Source organism: Arachis ipaensis, chromosome B9 (genome assembly GCF_059453495.1).
Source record: "Arachis ipaensis isolate K30076 ecotype BB chromosome B9, ASM5945349v1, whole genome shotgun sequence".
Lineage (NCBI taxonomy): Eukaryota > Viridiplantae > Streptophyta > Magnoliopsida > Fabales > Fabaceae > Arachis > Arachis ipaensis.
In genome coordinates, this window is record NC_142444.1 from 14,296,775 (window position 1) to 14,315,398 (window position 18,624).

The window sequence follows — 18,624 nt, forward strand, 5'->3', positions numbered from 1 at the left end:
GTACATTTCTATATAAATCGAATTGAGTCAATTTGATATAGTAGAACACGTAATAAATCGAATTCGAATTAGGTTAAAAATATTATTGAATAAAAATCGAATCAATTCGATTCGAATTACGCTCATAGATAAAATGTTAATAAATCGAATTTAATGAATTCGATTTATAAATAGATGTAAATCAAACTAAGAAGATTCGATTTAGCCAACGGATTAGAAGTCCAAGGTAATTCGAAACCATTGGATTCAATTTGATGGTTTTGTAAATCAAACCTCATTGTTTTGATTTACATGTGTGTAACGTGGAGCATAATTCGAATCTAATTGATTCGATTTGCATGGATCTTTGCTATATAAACAAATCGAATTCACTTCATTCGAACTAGGAAACCACATACCCCACCCCAACCCCACTACCCAAATCGGAAAATCTTTGAAAGCAACCCGGAAACAACCGAATCTGCACAGATGGAGGACGATCCGAATTGTTTGTATCAACTAGATGGAGTCGCGCATATTGCTGGTGCCGTCCACCTCGAGGTTGGTGATTTTTAATTTTTAATTTTTTTAAAAAATAAATTAGTGGTTGGTTAGAACTGTTAGTTTGGAATTTTTAAAATAAAACAAAAAACAGATATTTGAATTTAGTTCATGGTAGAATTAGTAAGTTATTAACTATAGAATAGGGTTAGCTGTAGATTTATGAACAGGATTAACTATAGATTTTTTGAGTGTGTTAATAAAAATAACAGATTTTATGCAGTTGTTGTGTACTTGTGGAGGACTGTATGCCATATTAATTTTTTTTTACCTTGAAGAATTGGATCATGAGTAATGCAGTGATTAGTATTTTTATCTATGAAAGATTGGTAGGGATTTATTGTAAACATGTTTTTAAAGTATCGGCATGCAATGTCTACGGTAGCTAGAGATTTTTATGTATCGAACAGTTTTTTGGTGATGAATGTGAGAAGGAATTTTCTATCCTTATGCAGCCCCATCGATATATCAGCAGCATGAGACGGCAACACAGTATGATGTTGGATGATAGGATCGTTCCGTACTTGCAGATGACTGGTCTGTACCATCTTGCAAGACTGAACGAGAGTTGGTTTCGATTGGACGAGCCGTTGGTCAGCACCTTTGTAAAGAGACGGCGGCCTGAGACGCATACCTTCCACATGCCGTTTGGAGAGTGCACGATAACCCTCTAGGATGTAGCGTACCACCTCGGTCTCCCGATCGATGGTCAGTATGTTAGCGGGTGTTTAACAGAGTTTCCATGATATATAGCGGGTGGCCGGGAATCATGGGTGTGGTTTGAGGAGCTGCTGGGAGTATTGCCTCCTGCGAACTGCATTGACAAGTTCACAGTGAAGTGCATATGATTTCAGGAGACGTTTAGTGAGCTTCCGCATGGGACAGATAAGGAGACGATTAGGAGGTATGCCCGTGCGTATATCATGATGCTCCTATCGACGCAGCTGTTTGGGGACAAGTCAGGTACCCACCTCTACATCCGATGGCTACCGTACGTCGCCAGGCTAGAGGACATGGGTCAATACAGTTGGGAGTCTGCTGCACTGTCATGGCTATACAGGTGCATGTGCCGTGTTGCGAACAGAAATGTCGTCAAGTTGGCTGGTCCACTGTAGCTCCTCCAGTCATAGATCTTCTGGAGGTTCCCTGGTTTCCGGCCGGACGGATTTGATGTTTTTCATTGGCCGTTGGCATCGAGGTAGTCTCCCTTTAGTTATGCAAACTCTTTTCCATTTTTTAGTAGTTCACTTTATTGTTAACTAAATGTTGTGGTTATCAAATGGTCAGGATATCAGCCGAGCTTGAGCGACAAAGGGCCTTGTGTTGCGAATTGGAAACTGAGGATTGATTTACTCCAGCCCGGGGATGTGAGTATTTTCATGTAAACATGTTGTATTTGCATCTTATACAATTTATGGTGACTAACAATAAGTACTTGTATGCGTAGTTTCTGTGGATGCCATATAGCCTGGCGGAGGTCGTGCAGGTGGTACACCCCGAGATATTGGAGCCACGCCATATGGCACTGTGAAGCATAGTTATTAAAATCGGACCAGACCGGCGGGTTCGACCAAAAATCCAGTGAACCGGACTCAACACCGGTCCGGTCCAAGATTCTAACCGCTTAAGGTAGAGAACCAATACGAACCGGTCAAACCTGTAGTGAACCAGAAAAACCGGTCAAATCCGGTGAAGATCGGTCTGACCAAACTGCTTGGTCGTAGGGTTCGAACCCCTTACCTGAAGGAAGTAACAAAGCTGATAGGATCACCAAGCTGCAATGCTTCTTACTAATATAAGCACAAATTATAATACATATAGGATGTTTTATTTTACTTATATTCAATTTATTTTAATTTTAAAGTCACTCATTTTTAAATCAATTATATTTTATTTAACTATAATTTTATATTTAATACAAATTAAAAATATAAACAAAAAAATTTTATTAATCACAATTTATTTATTTTTTCATGATTATACGATATCTATTAATATTATTTTTTCAATAAATACTTGTAGTATATAATAATAGGTAAAGACTCACATACATTTGTCTTCATATGAAGTTAATAATTGAAAATCGTTAGATGATAATTTAGTCAAACTTGTCAAATCATCTAACGGTTGTTAAATATCAACTTCACATGAAAACAACTGTATGTGAGCAATGATCCAGTGTCCCAGTAGCCTGACTAGTGACCGGGTTAATCGGTTCGACAGTAACCCACCGGTTGAACTAGTAACCCAATAACTCAGTAGCCTGATCGGTTCGATCACCGGTTCGATTTTGATAACTATGTTGTGGAGGGCTGCGACAGTGTTGATCTATTTCACTGTCATTGAGTGGCATCCAGTAGATCGGGTGCTTCCTCAGTTTGGTGGGGTTCAGGGTAGGCCTCGTGCTGCCCTGAACATAGATTTCCTGATGTCAAAGAATGGGAGGGGCAGAGATCGTTGGTTTTCATTGACACTACAGAGTTTGCACATTCATTGGGCCAACAAGGCACATCACGTGCTACAGTTTGACGTTGTCGCGGATCCAAGACCTTCTCATGAGTACCTTGATTGGTGGTATCAGCACGGCAGGAGGTTCTTATTGCTTGAGCTCATCCTAGGTGACCCTAGGGCAGATGCGATACCAGCTTAGGCGATAGAGTGAGGTCCCAGACGAGTCCCAGACATGGACCAGCTGCCTGATGTTCCAGACAATCGTAGGGTTGCTCGGAGGCAGCGTGTTGGGACACGACCTAGCCAGCGTGAGTGAGTTTAACTGGAGGAGGCCATTGATGTGATGGAGGAGAGGGGTCGTGGTAGGCGAGGTAGGAGGGGTCGTGGCCTGCGTGGAGGCAAAGGTCGTGGCCGAGGCTGAGCCCGACGTGGCGGTGGAGGAGGGGATGATGAGAGCAGTGGGAGGGGGGACGACGGTTGAGGTGGAGGTGGTGACGGGGATGACGGCGGATCCGATAATGGTCAGGGAGGTGGAGGTGGGGTTGACGGAGGCAGCGTAGGTGGGGGAGTAGGGGTTTCAGGGGGTGACGGAGGGAGCGTGGGTGGGGGACCTGAGGCAGGTGCTGATATTCTTGGTTGCGAATTTGGAGACTATTTCGCTGGGGTTCCTGCGTGTGATGATAGTCTGCACAAGCATCAGACGTACTTTAGCCCATGTCAGATGTTGTCGGACTTGCTTGGTAGTGAAGCCCTCGATGCAGAGTTTGGAGGGTCACACTTTCTAGACAAGATCAACATAATCATGCAGGAGGATAAGCTGGCCAGACGCAGGTCTCCGCTTCCTGGATCCCAAACTTGGGTTGATGTGGACCTGAACGAGCCTCCTTCTGGAACCATCCAAGTTCAGAAGCCAACAGGTGCACTGGGATCCCCCTGAGGTGCCATGGTATCCAAGTCCAGAGCAGAGAAGTGCGAGGGGTACTGATTAGTACCTGAACTAGATGCTCCCCCACCCACAGCTGGAGTCATCCGTGGTGTCTCATCGTTGCTATCATCAGCAATGGTGGCAGGCTCCACATCATCATCATCATCATCATTATCATGCAATGCATCCTCAACCCCATTGGGTGCTCTAACCTCTCCGAAAATCTCAACCATCATAGGAGAACTGGGCGTCGTGAAAGCAACCTCCCCCAACGGTCCAGCCTCACCAACTAATGTATCATAACTGCGATTTAGATTAACTGCAAAGGATGGTGAAGCTACTAAATTTGGCTCAGTTGCAATCACCGGCACTGCTGACGAAGATCCAACAGGCATGGCACTAAAGCAAGCTGGATGTCCTGTGGAGTGGAGATTCCTATTTGAACCTCCAGAACTAGATGTCACGTCCACAAGCTTCGCCAACAGCTCCGGAGTCCTCACCTCGGAAAACTGACGGCGACAATGGAACAACACCTGGAAATCTTCGTCACTGCTAATAACAAATGAATCATACTTGACATCATTGCGTAACACAGAAATCGGGATTCTATAGAACAACTTCTCTACCCGTTTCACGCCTTGCAGTCCTAGTCTCTAGAGTATAGTATTCTTAAACTCAGCAAAACTAGTCGAAGGTTTGAGAAAAACACCCAGCGGGTCCTTGTCAGTGAACTTAATTCCTGATAGCGTTTTTTTCTTAATTGACCCTTTATAGTGCACAAGAGCTACAAAACTCTCATCACTAGCCATTGTGAATCTCACTCTTCTACAAAATTTCGTGTATGAGCTCGTTTTTATACACCTCAGTGCTCTGTAAATCGAATTAAATGTCTTCAAATTATTTCTATAATAACAAACACAGTAAATTGAAGCAATAAGTGTCAATTTACCATAACGTACGTGCATGGATAAATCGAATTCAATTGATTCGATTTACGTTCATTTACAAATCGAATCCATTTGTTTCGATTTACGTTTATCTTTAAATCGAGTCCATTTGTTTCGATTTAGTAGGAAACTGTCAAATCAAATCGATTGATTTGATTTTCATTCAATAACGTTTTTAACCTAATTCGAATCCAATGGATTCGATTTACTACGTGTTTCACTAAATCGAATTGACTCAATTCGATTTATATAAAAATGTACTTTGGGACTTTGACGTTGTATTTTTGAATTTGGGACATTCAGATAATATTAAATGCCATTTAGTTTATTTAAGGCTGGCAATGGGTAGGGTAGGATAGGGTTTGGACCCTACCCTACCCGCGGGTTGAGAATCTCTCAACCCTAACCCTACCCGCACCCTAAAGTTCTAAACCCTACACTACCCTATCCTACCCGTAGAAATATCAAATTTTTTCAAAGTAAATATAAAATTCAATCATTTCAAATTTTATATATATTAATAACATAAAAAATAACAAACTAATGCTCTAAATTACTAAATTAACTAACTAATTTAGTGGTTGTTTACTTATTGTAAGTTATTACATAAGAGAGGTTGTGGGTTTAACTCTCACTTCCTTCACTATATACCTAATTTTTATAAAATATGTGTTATATTTGAGGTGCGAATAGGGTAGGATAGAGTACACCCTAAACCCGTACCCTACCCTACCCGCAGGCATATCCGAACCGTATCCTACCCTACCCGAACGGGTTAGATCGGATTAGGTACCCGCGGGTAGGGTATGAATTGCCAGCCCTAAGTTTATTGAAGTAATTTACCCTATTTTCAACACGGTAATAATTTTTCCCCCAATGAAAAAGGAGAAGAAAAAAAAAATCACATCACAATAAGATATGATTGTGCACATATTTTCCTTCTTTTTCCCCTTCAGTTTGACAAGATTGTAGATGACCCTCATGCAAAGTGATTAGATTGGTGATGTTGAAAATGAAATAAATATTAAATATATAACAATTCATTAACCAAAATTATATTGGTTTATGAAACCTGCTCTAGTATTGAGATATTTATAAAACCACTACACATTATTGAGGTTGATTAACATTTAAGATATTTATTAAATTATGTAAAAATGTTTAAAAAACATTTTTTTATGACATAACTTATTCAAAAGTATTAAAAAGATTATTTGTGTTTATCACAATTCTTGTCTTTGTCTCATTTAGATTAAGTTCTAACAAACTATTGAAAAAAAAAAGGTTTTTCAATATACTTCTTAGATAATAATAGTAAAGAATTCTAAAACAACATATTATAACGAGCGATCTTGTCATTTCTTTTTAATGAAATATGATTCTTCATTTAAAATTGATAGCCCTCCAATCATATTCTTCAAGCTACATGGTAGACCACCACCCCTTGAATAAATAAAAAATCTATTCGTACTTTATTGGAGTGTGTGTGAATACCTTGGTTCTCTTTTATTTATTTATTTTTTTTGAAAAAATAGAAACAGAAAAAGAAATTTGAAAAAAATTGAGAACTTTGTTTAGTATGAAATTTGGTGTTTATATAGTAAATTTTAGGAACTATCATAAATTAAATAGAGGCAAATTAAGAGTAAATAAAAATGAAAATTCTACCATAATATTGGATACAAGTAGTCATCCCTATATATGCTCAGTTTGTCCAAATCATCATCATAAACATCTTTTCGCCAATTTTCCCAATTTCACACTAAGTAGTAGTAGTAATAATAATAAGGTGAATGTTATGCTGTTTATATATATTTGCCTAATTTATTAAATAAAGATAAAAATTAATATTTAAATTAAAAATATAAAAATAAATAATTTTTTAATATTTAAAACTTATTATAAAAGACAAATTTAACAATTTTAACACCAAAATTATAAGTATCACAGAATTTGTCTATATATATATATATAACTGTTGCTGGGAAATTAAATATGACCCAGCAATATGATGTTAGTTTGTTATTCAATAATGACCGTTGTGATATGAAATATCATCAGAATAATATAACTTGCAAGCTAGATTCCCTAGCATAGCAATAGCATCGTAGCCAAGCTCACAACTGATGAAGAAGAAAATTATTGGTGACAACAACTACTATAACTATGGCATTTTAAAAAGGTGTTGTTAAAATTAAAATAATATTTTTTTTATTATTTAGCAATATCTTTTAAAAAGTGTTGTTAAAAAAGGTTTAATTATTTTGTTGATCTCTATAGTTTTGCAAAATTTTTAATTAGGTCCTTATATTTTTTTTTCTAATTGAGTCTTTACACCAATTTTTTTTTAATTGAGTCCTTACACCTTTTTTTTATTTGAGTTCCTGCACCAATTTTTTTTTTTAGTTGGATCCGTATACAATTAAGCCAATTACTATCAAGAATGACTTAATTGAAAAAAAATTTGGTACAGAGATCCAATTAAAAGAAAAAAAAAGTATAGGAACTTAATTAAAAATTTCGCAAAAATATAGGGACCAACAGAATAATTAAACCTTAAAAAAATATTACTAAAATGTGAAAAAAAAGTGTGATTTTAATTTTAATAATACTTACATAATCATCACAGTTACCATAATCATAGACGTATTAGAATTCACCAATTTAAAATAAGATCTCTACTATTTTACTATACTAGGAAACTATATGGACCTTGAACTTAAGAAATCTCGACAAGAAATATGATATGTTTCGTAGCCAGTCTATTACTACCGAAAGGTGAACTCCAATGGTGTTAGAGATTAATTGTTGGCTTTTGGCAAATGGATACCCTTAGTATCCCCGAAAAGAGGACTTCAAATAAATGAAATTCGATGTAATCATGAGAGCTAGCAGACAGAGTAATTTGTTGGGGTTGCTTAGATATCATGTCTCTTATTCACCAAAGGCACCTATTCTCCCCTTTGAGTTGCACTTGAATACTGTGTTTAAGAAAGAAATAGACATGTAGACAAAGACGAACAAGAGTCATTGTATCATGGTTGTAACGTGAAACAAAATAGTAAAGATGAAAACTTCTTCAACGTCAGTTAAACAGTTCGTGATGGTGGTCCAATACAGTATGGGAAAGCAATGTGGTGAATATTTCCGGTTCCCACGTTCTCTCTCTTACGGAAAATACAAGATTTTTCTATCTTCGAAATAGAAAATATTATATATGTCTTTATCTACACAACCAAACAAGTTTTTATCTCAACTATCTCTACGTATCAACGACGATATTCATAATCTTGAAAAATTACAGAATCCACTATGGTGAGGACACAACCAATATTAATAAAACTAATGTGAAAAAAGAGGAAAGCCAATAGTGTCATTGATAACAAATCCAACTACAATAATGAAGCTACCAAAAGAATTACAAAAATGGGAACACAGGAAAACATATGTGAACCGAAGGGGACCAAAATCTGACTTAGAAAAAATCCAATTCAAACGACAACACAATGATACTACTATATGGTGATTGTACAGTTTGTCCATATGAAAAAAGAATAATAAATGCTATAATCTAATAATTTCTGCCTTCTAAAAGTTCTACCAGGCAAAACAACTGTATCAACTATTATAAGGTCAGAAATGTGATCCCCTTTTTTTGGTTTTCCCATGGTTTCCATTTCTATTATGGTTTGAAATAACTTTCTAGGTAGCTGAAGGCAATATATGACTTGGCACAACAAGAGGGAAGAAATCTTTACACCAAAAAAAAAAAAAAGAAACAATCTGAACTGCAAGTTTTGGAGCCAAGCCGCAACTGAATCGCTTCAAGTGGGAACCAAAAACCACATGGTATTTAAACATCTTAGGATCAAAATCAATGTGATCATGGGGTTTAAGGTTTTGGCCATTCTGACCTTTTAATTTGAATCAATGGGGATCCGAGAAGGTTATGCATCCACCCGAAATTCCAAATACAGAAGCTCAGCTAACCTGCTCGCCGATCAAATCGAGACCAACAACCAGGAAGCTTATACCTTGAAATAATAGGAAGTAGAAGTGAATTCCTTGTGCAGATAATAAGCTTCTAACCGAAGCAGTTAGCAAGATAAATGCGAGAGCAAGTTCTTTCCTGAACAGAAGATTTCTCTTCGTCTTTCCACTTTTCTTAGACAAATCTAGTTTGCTTAGTTCTTCGATGCCCGAATCCGAGGATGATCTATGAAGAGTGGCAGATTGCATTAGAGGTTCAGATTCCTTCTCGTAGGCGATCAAATCTGTCTCTGATGACCTTCCTAGTTTTTTCGTGACTACCCACTCATAAGAACTTCCAAAGCGAAATAAGCCGGATACCATGGCATTGAATTTGGTCACTGACATGGTGTTCTCAAACAGAAGGTATGGTACAATGAATGGAAATGAGCGTGGAGCCGGAAGAATGCTTAGGACAGACATGAGGCCAGGAATGTAACAAACAACTAAGGCAGGTAGTTCAGCTTCGGGAAGGAACATCGTCATTGGAAGAATGAAGCAGAAGAGGGTGAATGAATAAAATGGAAGAATGAGCTTCCTTAGAAGGAAGAAAAGAAATATCATATTGGCCTTCTTTACCCAACTAATCTGGAGAAAATAAAATTTACATCGGCACAATAATATTAGATCCTTCTGTAAGTCAAATACTCAATTATTTTTAATGAAATGGATGACATAAACTAGGTAGCAGTACATGCATTAAAAATAAAAAGCATATTTGATAACAATTATCTATTATTTGATTCTCTCTACCTTCAATCTATAATGTTTATGAAGATTATACACAAATTTAGAAAAGATTTTCAAATGAAGGAGCTATTAGAATTATCCTGATTAATCCTGGTAACCACAAAAGGCAACTTCAATATGTGACTGATTGAACATCTTTGTAAGTTATTTTAAGCAATAATTCTTCCAACTCAACCACCAAGAATAGGAATTCTTAGTGAAACAGGAAACTTGGAAATCAAATTCTGACTTTAAATGACTGAAAAGCTTTCAACTTTTGTATTCTGATTCTAAATGTAAATATTTTAATGTAGAGGAAATAGATGATTGTATATTTTTGTGCCTGCTACCTATGTTTGTCTTAAACTAGATTTAGGTTCTTTTGAGCATACACACCATTCTTACTTTCACTATATAATAACAGAGTAGTAGTTTCCTCGATTTAAGATAAGTCAAATTATTCTTAAAAGAAAACATACATAAAATTGAATACCTTCGAACGAAGAATGTCAAAAAAGCATAGACGAAACAATTGCATTGGACCAGAATGCCATCGGTGTTGCTGCTTCTTATATGCCTCATAGGTCTCTGGAAGCTCGCAAAGGCACTGCAAGAACCATAAATAGATATATAAAAACTAAAATATTTCAGATTAAGCTGCGATATTTGAAATAATGCTCACCTTAACGTCATTGATAAATACAAACTTCCATCCATGCAGATGAGCACGAACGGCAATATCCATGTCCTCGACAGTTGTTCGCTCCAACCAGCCACCACTGTCCTCTAGGGCCTTTATTCTCCAGACACCTGCGGTTCCGTTGAAACCGAAGAAGTTTAGGAACCAGCCATTCACCTGCTGTTCAACTTCAAAGTGGAATGATAAATTTATGTTCTGCAATCTTGTAAGCAAGTTCTCATCCTTGTTTACAAACGCCCATCTTGCTTGGACTAATGCCAAATCATCATTTCCCTTCAATGAGAGAAAAACAAGGACCAATCAGATTACAAAGACACTCACACTCAATACCGGAACCAAAAGGAATTTTCATTTAGCAATCAATCTTTTTTTTGTCCTCTTTTAAATTATTTAAAACATTTGCAGTATTTATTTAGTTCATTGGAATATCTTCTTTATACAATGAAATGATTTGTTAATAACTGCCATTTGTGATGACATCTCCTGACCTGAATTGTTAATTCAAACCAAATTTAGAAGTGGGGATATAAAAAAAGGAGATGCATATCACACTTATTGAATAATAAAAGAAAATTTATTCTTAATGTAAATTGTTAACTTCCTAGATTTATATACTTAAAAAGAAAAACTCAACTATCAGCATAATGTGTTGCACTTGGGATGAATTGGACCAAAATTTATGATGCCACAAAAGAAAGTGTACTCCGTTTCATAGTTGAAGTTAATAATTCTTCTTCCTGTTATTTTTTCTTTATCCCTTAAATGTATAAACATGAATTACCTCGAAATAAGGTATCGTCTTCAATAAGAAATCTGGAGTTGGCTGAAAATCAGCATCAAATATCGCTACAAACTCATAATCCTTAACATAATCACAGCTCATTGCAGATTTAAGATTCCCTGCCTTGTAACCTGTACGTATGAGACGATGTCTATATATTATCCGAACACCCCTCTGTTGCCATTTATGCACTTCTGCCTTGATGAGTTGTTGGATGTCTACATCATCGGAATCATCAAGAACCTGTACAAGCATTCTCTCTTTTGGCCAATCCATGATACAAACCGCTCCAATGGATTGCTGGTAAACCTATGGTCAACAAGGTACAAATTATGATGATACCAAAAAGGAGAGTATGGTAATATAAATTAAGATATAAGATTCTCAGCTCATACAGAAAAGTCAGCACCATCCATGCTCCAATTGATAAAATCAAAACATTTCCAAGAAAGTAACTATGCCAATCGCCATCTAAAGAAAGGACAATCTTATCTAATTCACTTTGCATTACAAATCAAGACATAAAAGGTAACACCAGCCAACTCAGAAGTTATAGGTGTTCATGAAACCAAATCTGCCTTGTATGCAGGAGAAATATTTTTTTTCCCCTCCATGTATGTTTGTGTTGTATGTGAAGAAGAAGATTATCTGAAACCTGAGTAGGACCACGCTTGAGGCTGTCACCAAGTAGAATCTCAGGAAGGTATATATAGACAGTCTTACCCTCGAGCAGAGCGTCTGGCATTTGATTTGGGGAACTTGTAGGTTGCAGGACAACAATCTTATTATTATGCCAAGGTTAACTCTCTAGATTTTAAAACTAGTAGGTCTAATAAATCAAACTTGAGATATTTTGTGATGATTAGGCTAAGAGAGCACTCCATTGCAAAACAACCCAACTTTATCCAGTTAAGGAAGGTCGTCTACATAAATCAAACACTATCATACTGCATCGAAATCCAATTTCCCCAAAATACTTCTAAATCAACCATCTTCTCTTCTCTACAACTATTAATTACACGTTTCTCATTTGAACCTATGTTGATCTTCTCATCGTATAACTAAAACACCTTTGGCGAGTCAACAAGCACACAAAACATTTTGAAACTAGACGATTCTGCTATCATTTTGTGCTTTACCCCACTTTACACATCCTTCTCTTTTATTTTCCTCTAAATTCAACATGGTACTGGAGCAGTACCACTATTTTTCAATTCAATCCCCAGCCCCCCTCTCAGTTTTGGTTTGCCCCAACTCAGCCTGTTAAAGCTTAATTACTTGGTTATAAATAACTCCCTACATATAAAATCCTACCCTTCCCCATTAGAATTCGTTTCTTTTCAGAATCTCTAACAATCATATCCTTTCTTTAATTCTACAATGTTGCACATAGTTTTAGGTAACTATCTCAAACTAGCCAATCACATACATTTCCGTATTTTTCTAGATTTGCAGCCATTATGGAACTCAAACACACACTTTGACACCGAACTGTCAACCTTTTCTAGTTCAAATTCGTCTAGAAAATCAACATTAAGCAACAAGTTCCCTAACAAACATTGACTTTAGACTGATAAACCAACAACTAAAAATTCATTGTCAAATTAGAAATAGGGTAAAATCCAGTTCACCCGTGGTTTTTTTTACCCCTGCTCAATTTCCACACATCAGAATTTTTTACCAAAACAAAAAAACGAATCGTTGTGGTATCACTAAACCACCTCATTTTTTGTTTTACACAAAACTGTTAAAATCAAATGCAGGTTAGCACCACAAGGCTATTCATGAGCCCTTATCATTCATTTCACCAATGAAAGAACAAAATTTAACATGCATGGTATTTTACAAAACAATTTACATCCCATGAAGAAACAACACAACCCCAGTGAGGATTATTTCAATTTGAGCCTTTGTTGGTGTACTGCTCTGTAGAATTTAAGGATTTGAAGAGACATAGAATACACTAGCACCTTTCAACAAAAATGAACATTAATTTGAGTCAAAAAAGACAACGGATGAGGTTTACATGGGAGAGAATTATATACAAAGACATAATTAAATCATTGATATAAATTCTATAGCTCCAGCAACAGAGCCATCCATGACTGAACACACATTGACAAATTCAAATGAAATTCACAAGAAGGTGCACAAGAATAGCTCCTAGATTGTTTCATTTATCTAATCATCCATTCAATCAACGGAACCTTATTACAAGTTAATGTTAGTATGCCAACAAATATGTGTCATATTACTCCAGACAAATGTTCTCCAACCTACTAACACAAGAAACTATAATTTGGAAATGAAGCATTACTTAAGCATCTCAATAAGTTAGAAAACCAAGTTGGCACCATAAGCACAAATCACAATCAAATAAAACAAACCAGCATCAGCATTTTTAAATATCAACAAGTGCAACATTAACAAATCTAAACGACAAACATAAGAAAAAGAATTCGTTTCGAAAGGACAATGGAACCTACATCATTCTTACCTCCCTCTCATTGCACATGGGAATCTGAATCAACACCATAGGATATTCTTCCACATTCACCTCCCTATTCTCTCCAATGCTGGCATACTCAATCGAAGCCACCGGCTTGAGCCGCCGGAACTTGATCCAAAAACACCCCAAGATCAACACAATCCTATCAACTGTCTGCACAATGAACAAAAATGTGCACACATTGGCCAAACCCTGCAGTGGCGGGGCAAGGTACTCGGCCCGAATCTCGAGCCATCTGGCGTAAACAACTCCCACCATCCCCAGCACCTCGGCGGACCCAACCACCGGAGGGCTGAAATGCCATCCTTTAAAATATGCTAACAATTCAAACCCTAATAAGAGGATCACCACAATTAAGAACGCCCTGATCGCCCGGTAGAGCCGCGACGAGGAATCGGACCGCGATCCGGCCGAGGAGATCCGCCGGTTGGCTGTCCGGACGAGATGGACGGCGCCGTTCGATATCCACGCAAGAAACGCGCCAACCTGCTGGAATTTCAGCCTCACAACCCATGACAGCTGGCGTGCGCTCCGTGCCCGGTCCTTCTCCACCAATGGATCGGAGGAACGAGCTTTTCCGCCGCGTCCGCCGCCTCCACCACCACCCTTGACATCGCCGCCGCCCTGGATGTCGACGGAAAGAAAAGGAGCTGATTCCGTTTGGTGCTCCTTGTCTTGGAAAAGGTCTACGTTGTTCTTTTCTCTCTGCTTATTCCACCATTCCTGAAACTCATAGTTTGGTGCCCGAGACATAGGAAGAGTAACAATAACCGAAAAAAAAAAAAAAAGAAACAATGAATGAGGAATAAATGGTGAGAAAAAAAAACGAAGAGACTCGAGATCTTTTGTTTCTTCCCCTTTTTTCTCTCTTATTTTTTGGGGCTGTGTTTTGATGTTCTATTTTTTTTTTTTTCTTTTTGGTGAAGTGTGATCCAAATTCCAAAGGCAAAGGGCGAATGAAAGCTAGAAGAGTATAACTATATTTGGAAAATGTGGAACCAAAATTTTAGCCACTTGATCTTGTTTCAGCTCATTTTTTGTTTTATTGTTTTATTGTTTTTCTTATGGCACCGACGCGGGTGTTGGCTGCAACGAGATCTGTTATTATTGAGCGGAGGACGGTGGCGCGTGAAGTGGTAGATGGGCGCGTGGGTGAAGAAGGAGTTGAATTGGATTTGGCTCGTGTGTTTGTTAACTGAAATGATGGCAGAATCATGTGAGTTCAATTAAGGGAGACCAGGGTAACCACGTTTTTATGTCGCTGTTCAGATCGCGAGACTACTATTGCTGCTACTTCTACTAGTGAGCTTTCTTTCCCTTTTATATCAGTTTCGGAACAGTATCAGTGTTTTACTTAACTTATCTTGGGAAAATCCACTGCCCAGTGGGGTTTCTCTTTCTCACTTGTGTCTCTGTCATTGTGTGTGCAATTTCATTAGAAAATAACTGACATTATTAAAATAGTATTAAAAAAAGTTATATAATTAAAGAAATAATTTTAAAAAATATCAATAATAAATTTAAAAATGTGATAAAATAATTAAAAACATCAAATTTTAATATATTTAATATTTTTTATTAATATGATTAGAAGAATGAAATATTTTTTATTTTTAAAATTTCTTAATTTTGCTCTAAATATTTTTTTGTAATTTTTTAAAATAAAAAAGTGAAAAAAATTTCCAGTTATTAAATTTTGTTGAGTTTTGTATACACCTAAATACGCAGTCAAATATTTCCAAAAAATTCAAATTAAATACATAAATTATTTGCCAAATACAACTTTTGTTTTCTACTTATAAAACAAAAAGGCATTTTTTATTATTTTTGTCGTGATTTTTTAATTTATTTGTCGTTGGAATTTTTTTTTTTTTAAAAAAGATTTTCGTCAATGATACAGATTTTTTGGTACCATTCCAATTGTTTAGCCAAAATTAAATAAATGTTTATATGTGAAAATAAATTTAAAAAATGGATCAAGTAGATAAAGCCACATAATCAGAGGATTATAAGTAGTAAACTCTCCATTCCCAGAATGGGTGTCGGAGATATTCACCAAGTGTCAAGTGTCAACAGCACACATTTTCTTAGCAGTTAGTCCCCATTTGGACCGAATGGAACAACAAAGAAAAATGCTTATTTAATAGATGTATTACAAGCGATTGAGAGACACCGATAAAAGTTTTTAAAAAGTGCAATTTTTACTATATCCTTATGCATCTCTAACTTGATCTGCCAATATAATTAAGCGAAGTATTATCTATCAATTCAAAACATTTTGATGAAAATTACTAGTACTCATAATTTAAGGGAAAAAAAAAACAAAAACAAAAGGAACATCAAAAACAAAACTAAGATAACAATACGCGTTAAGTCACACTAACGTGTTATGGCTTCATTCAGAAGGTGATGACGGTGCAAAAATCACCAAGAATGGAACCAATCCCCAACAAAAACGAATAAATCCATAATACAAGTATGAGAATAGAACAATTAGGCAGCACCCTTTCCCTTCTTCTTCTGGATTTTCTTCATGTAAAATTCAAGCTCCTTACCTTCCAAAATATAGCTGCAGCATTCAAGAAGGAATGAAACAAGCAACGGATCAAGAATCAAATTAGCCAATTCAGTGCAACCCAAACAAGCAATAATTATATGCATTACCCGTCAGCCCTGCCACATTGACCAGGTCGAGAAGCAATGCAAGCCAGCAATCTCCCACCACCAAACTGCTCTTCAATATGGGGATCAAGCTTACGATCTTTCTGACGTTTCTCGATTTTTCTCTGCACATGGTTGCTTTTCTTGGCTTCCTCCGTGGGGGTCTCACCTTCCTGCAAATTAGACATCAATGGATAATAAGAAACACATCAGCCTCTGCACAGCATTCTTATTTATGCTGCATTTTGTGCATTTGATCTAATGGAAAATGAAAACCAAAATTCTAAAATGCAAAAATTAGAGTATAAGAAAATCACATTTTAAGGGGTGAAAAGCACAATGAAAATTTAATAAAAAACACAAGTCAAATTTAAAATAAATGCTACTAATAGATTTTCATAAATTATATGCAAAGCATCAAACAAAAACAAATATATCATATTGACACTGTTCAGGCACTGTTAGATGTAACAAACATAAACAAATGCATGAGAGTGGTTACTTAAAATCTTGAGATATTCATGAGTAATGACCAATATTATTTGTATGACAAAAAATGCAAGAACACCCAAGTTCAACATCGAAAGGATAAAATAAACTAATCAATTGGACTTCAGTATACAAATATTGTATAAATATCATTATGCTTACAGCTTAGTTTATAGAATTTTGTTAAAAAAGAAATACCACTTCCCCTAATTTCCTATATTGTTTGAATTAAATTCTCAGGAGTAATAAAAATAATATCTCCATTTTTGTTTCTTTAAGGAGCAACTAGAAGTTGGTTAATTATTTTCAAAAGGCTTATCATTTACATTGATTATGAAGACAGGATAAAACATGACGAAAGCTTATCATACTAAAACAAAACAAAGAGAAAAGATCAGAAGGCTTCATTCACCTCAGCATCCTTCTTGGCAGCAGCTGTTTTCTTCTTCCTGCCAATATCAACACCATAATGCTGAAGGTACCACTGCTTGAATGGGGCAGCATCAACCTGAACAATGGCACTCTTGACAAGAGTCTGAGTTCTCACGAGCTCATTGTTTGAGGCATTGTAAACAACATCAAGAATACGAGTCTTGCGAGTCACAGCTTCACTTCCCCATGAATAGTTTCCGGTATCCAACCTCAATGCCCTCCACTTCACATTGCCACCTCTAACACGAATCCTCCTGACCGTCTTATTGCTCGATAACTTAGTGTTGGCTGGCTGGCGCCCAAGCTCATACCTATGTTAAACCATAAAAGTATCTTGGCTTCATAAAAATTATTTAGGACATATATATATATATAGGCCAGTTTATTAAGAAAATGTTGTATAGTACTATTTCATTTCAATTTAGGTTTTACTACAGGAATAGAAAATAAAACAACCTCATTGTATTGCATTTCCACTTTCTGTACTTATGATTTTCTATTTCCTAAATATATAAAACGAAATTATTAAATAACACATATCAGGAGAAGAAACTGGATCCTTTCACAAATCAGGCAATAACAGATAAGCCACTTTCAAACAAGTTCTACATTTTGCATCAAACTTCTATGCAACATTCCAATGAGCTAACACTGTCAGTTCTTCATCTCCCAATTTAATCCAAGAAGCCTAAATAAAAAATGAAACTAACTAGATCCAATCAAGGACAAGGGTTGAAATTTGGGTTTGAAACTAAGAGAAACTAAGGCACTTCGAAAAACAAAAAAAAACAAAATGAAGAAAAACACGGAGAATCGAAAGAGAGAGTGAAATCGTACTTCCTCTTCTTCCTCCAAACCTTCTTCTTGCCACCAGTGGCGCGCCTCTTGTGCATAGAATCCCTGGAAATACCTGCAACACAACAAACAAATCCATCACATAATTGGTGTTGCAATTGGATTCTGTGAAATCATGACATAATTGGCGTGGCAATTGGAGAAGAGCGATAATGTTGATTGAATCATACCCATCTTGGCTGAACCAAAACCACAACAGAGTCGGCCTCTCCCTGCTACCACCTTAAACCCTAATTGTGCCTTACACTATATATATATATATAGTTATATACGAGCTTGTGTTCTTTTCTCTTTGGGTCAGGGCTTCTTTTTGTTTTTGGTAATGGGCTTCTCTTTTTTTATGACCTAGTTTCTGATTTTTTTTTCTCTTTGGGTTACGATTACAGGCCTAAATTGAGCCTAATGTTAATTGTAATCAGTAACTGGGTCTTGTTTGGTTGGGTTTTCCTCAACCGGACAACGCTTTGTCCCCCCCACCCCCCCCCCAAAATAAAACTCAATTGTAAATTTGTAATAGCGAGCCATACACGGAAAAATGATAATTTTATAATTTAATATCAATTTTTATCTTAAATT

General features: G+C 36.4%; 2 protein-coding genes across 2 annotated transcripts; both read right to left on the bottom strand.

The window, feature by feature from the left end:
- Positions 1 to 8,211: 8,211 nt before the first annotated feature.
- CSLC6 (Cellulose-synthase-like C6) lies at positions 8,212 to 15,062 on the bottom strand. Its single transcript, XM_016320215.3, has 5 exons — positions 13,600 to 15,062; positions 11,103 to 11,411; positions 10,304 to 10,594; positions 10,115 to 10,228; positions 8,212 to 9,480 (listed from the first exon to the last, which is right to left on the bottom strand). Exons 1-5 carry the CDS (start codon positions 14,362 to 14,364, stop codon positions 8,845 to 8,847), a joined length of 2,115 nt encoding a protein of 704 aa, XP_016175701.1. The 5' UTR covers positions 14,365 to 15,062; the 3' UTR covers positions 8,212 to 8,844.
- Positions 15,063 to 15,887: 825 nt separating this feature from the next.
- Positions 15,888 to 18,283, bottom strand: LOC107618749 (small ribosomal subunit protein eS8). The gene is made up of 5 exons (XM_016320892.3): positions 18,219 to 18,283; positions 18,031 to 18,103; positions 17,174 to 17,504; positions 16,276 to 16,445; positions 15,888 to 16,180 (listed from the first exon to the last, which is right to left on the bottom strand). Exons 1-5 carry the CDS (start codon positions 18,220 to 18,222, stop codon positions 16,105 to 16,107), a joined length of 654 nt encoding a protein of 217 aa, XP_016176378.1. The 5' UTR covers positions 18,223 to 18,283; the 3' UTR covers positions 15,888 to 16,104.
- Positions 18,284 to 18,624: the final 341 nt, after the last annotated feature.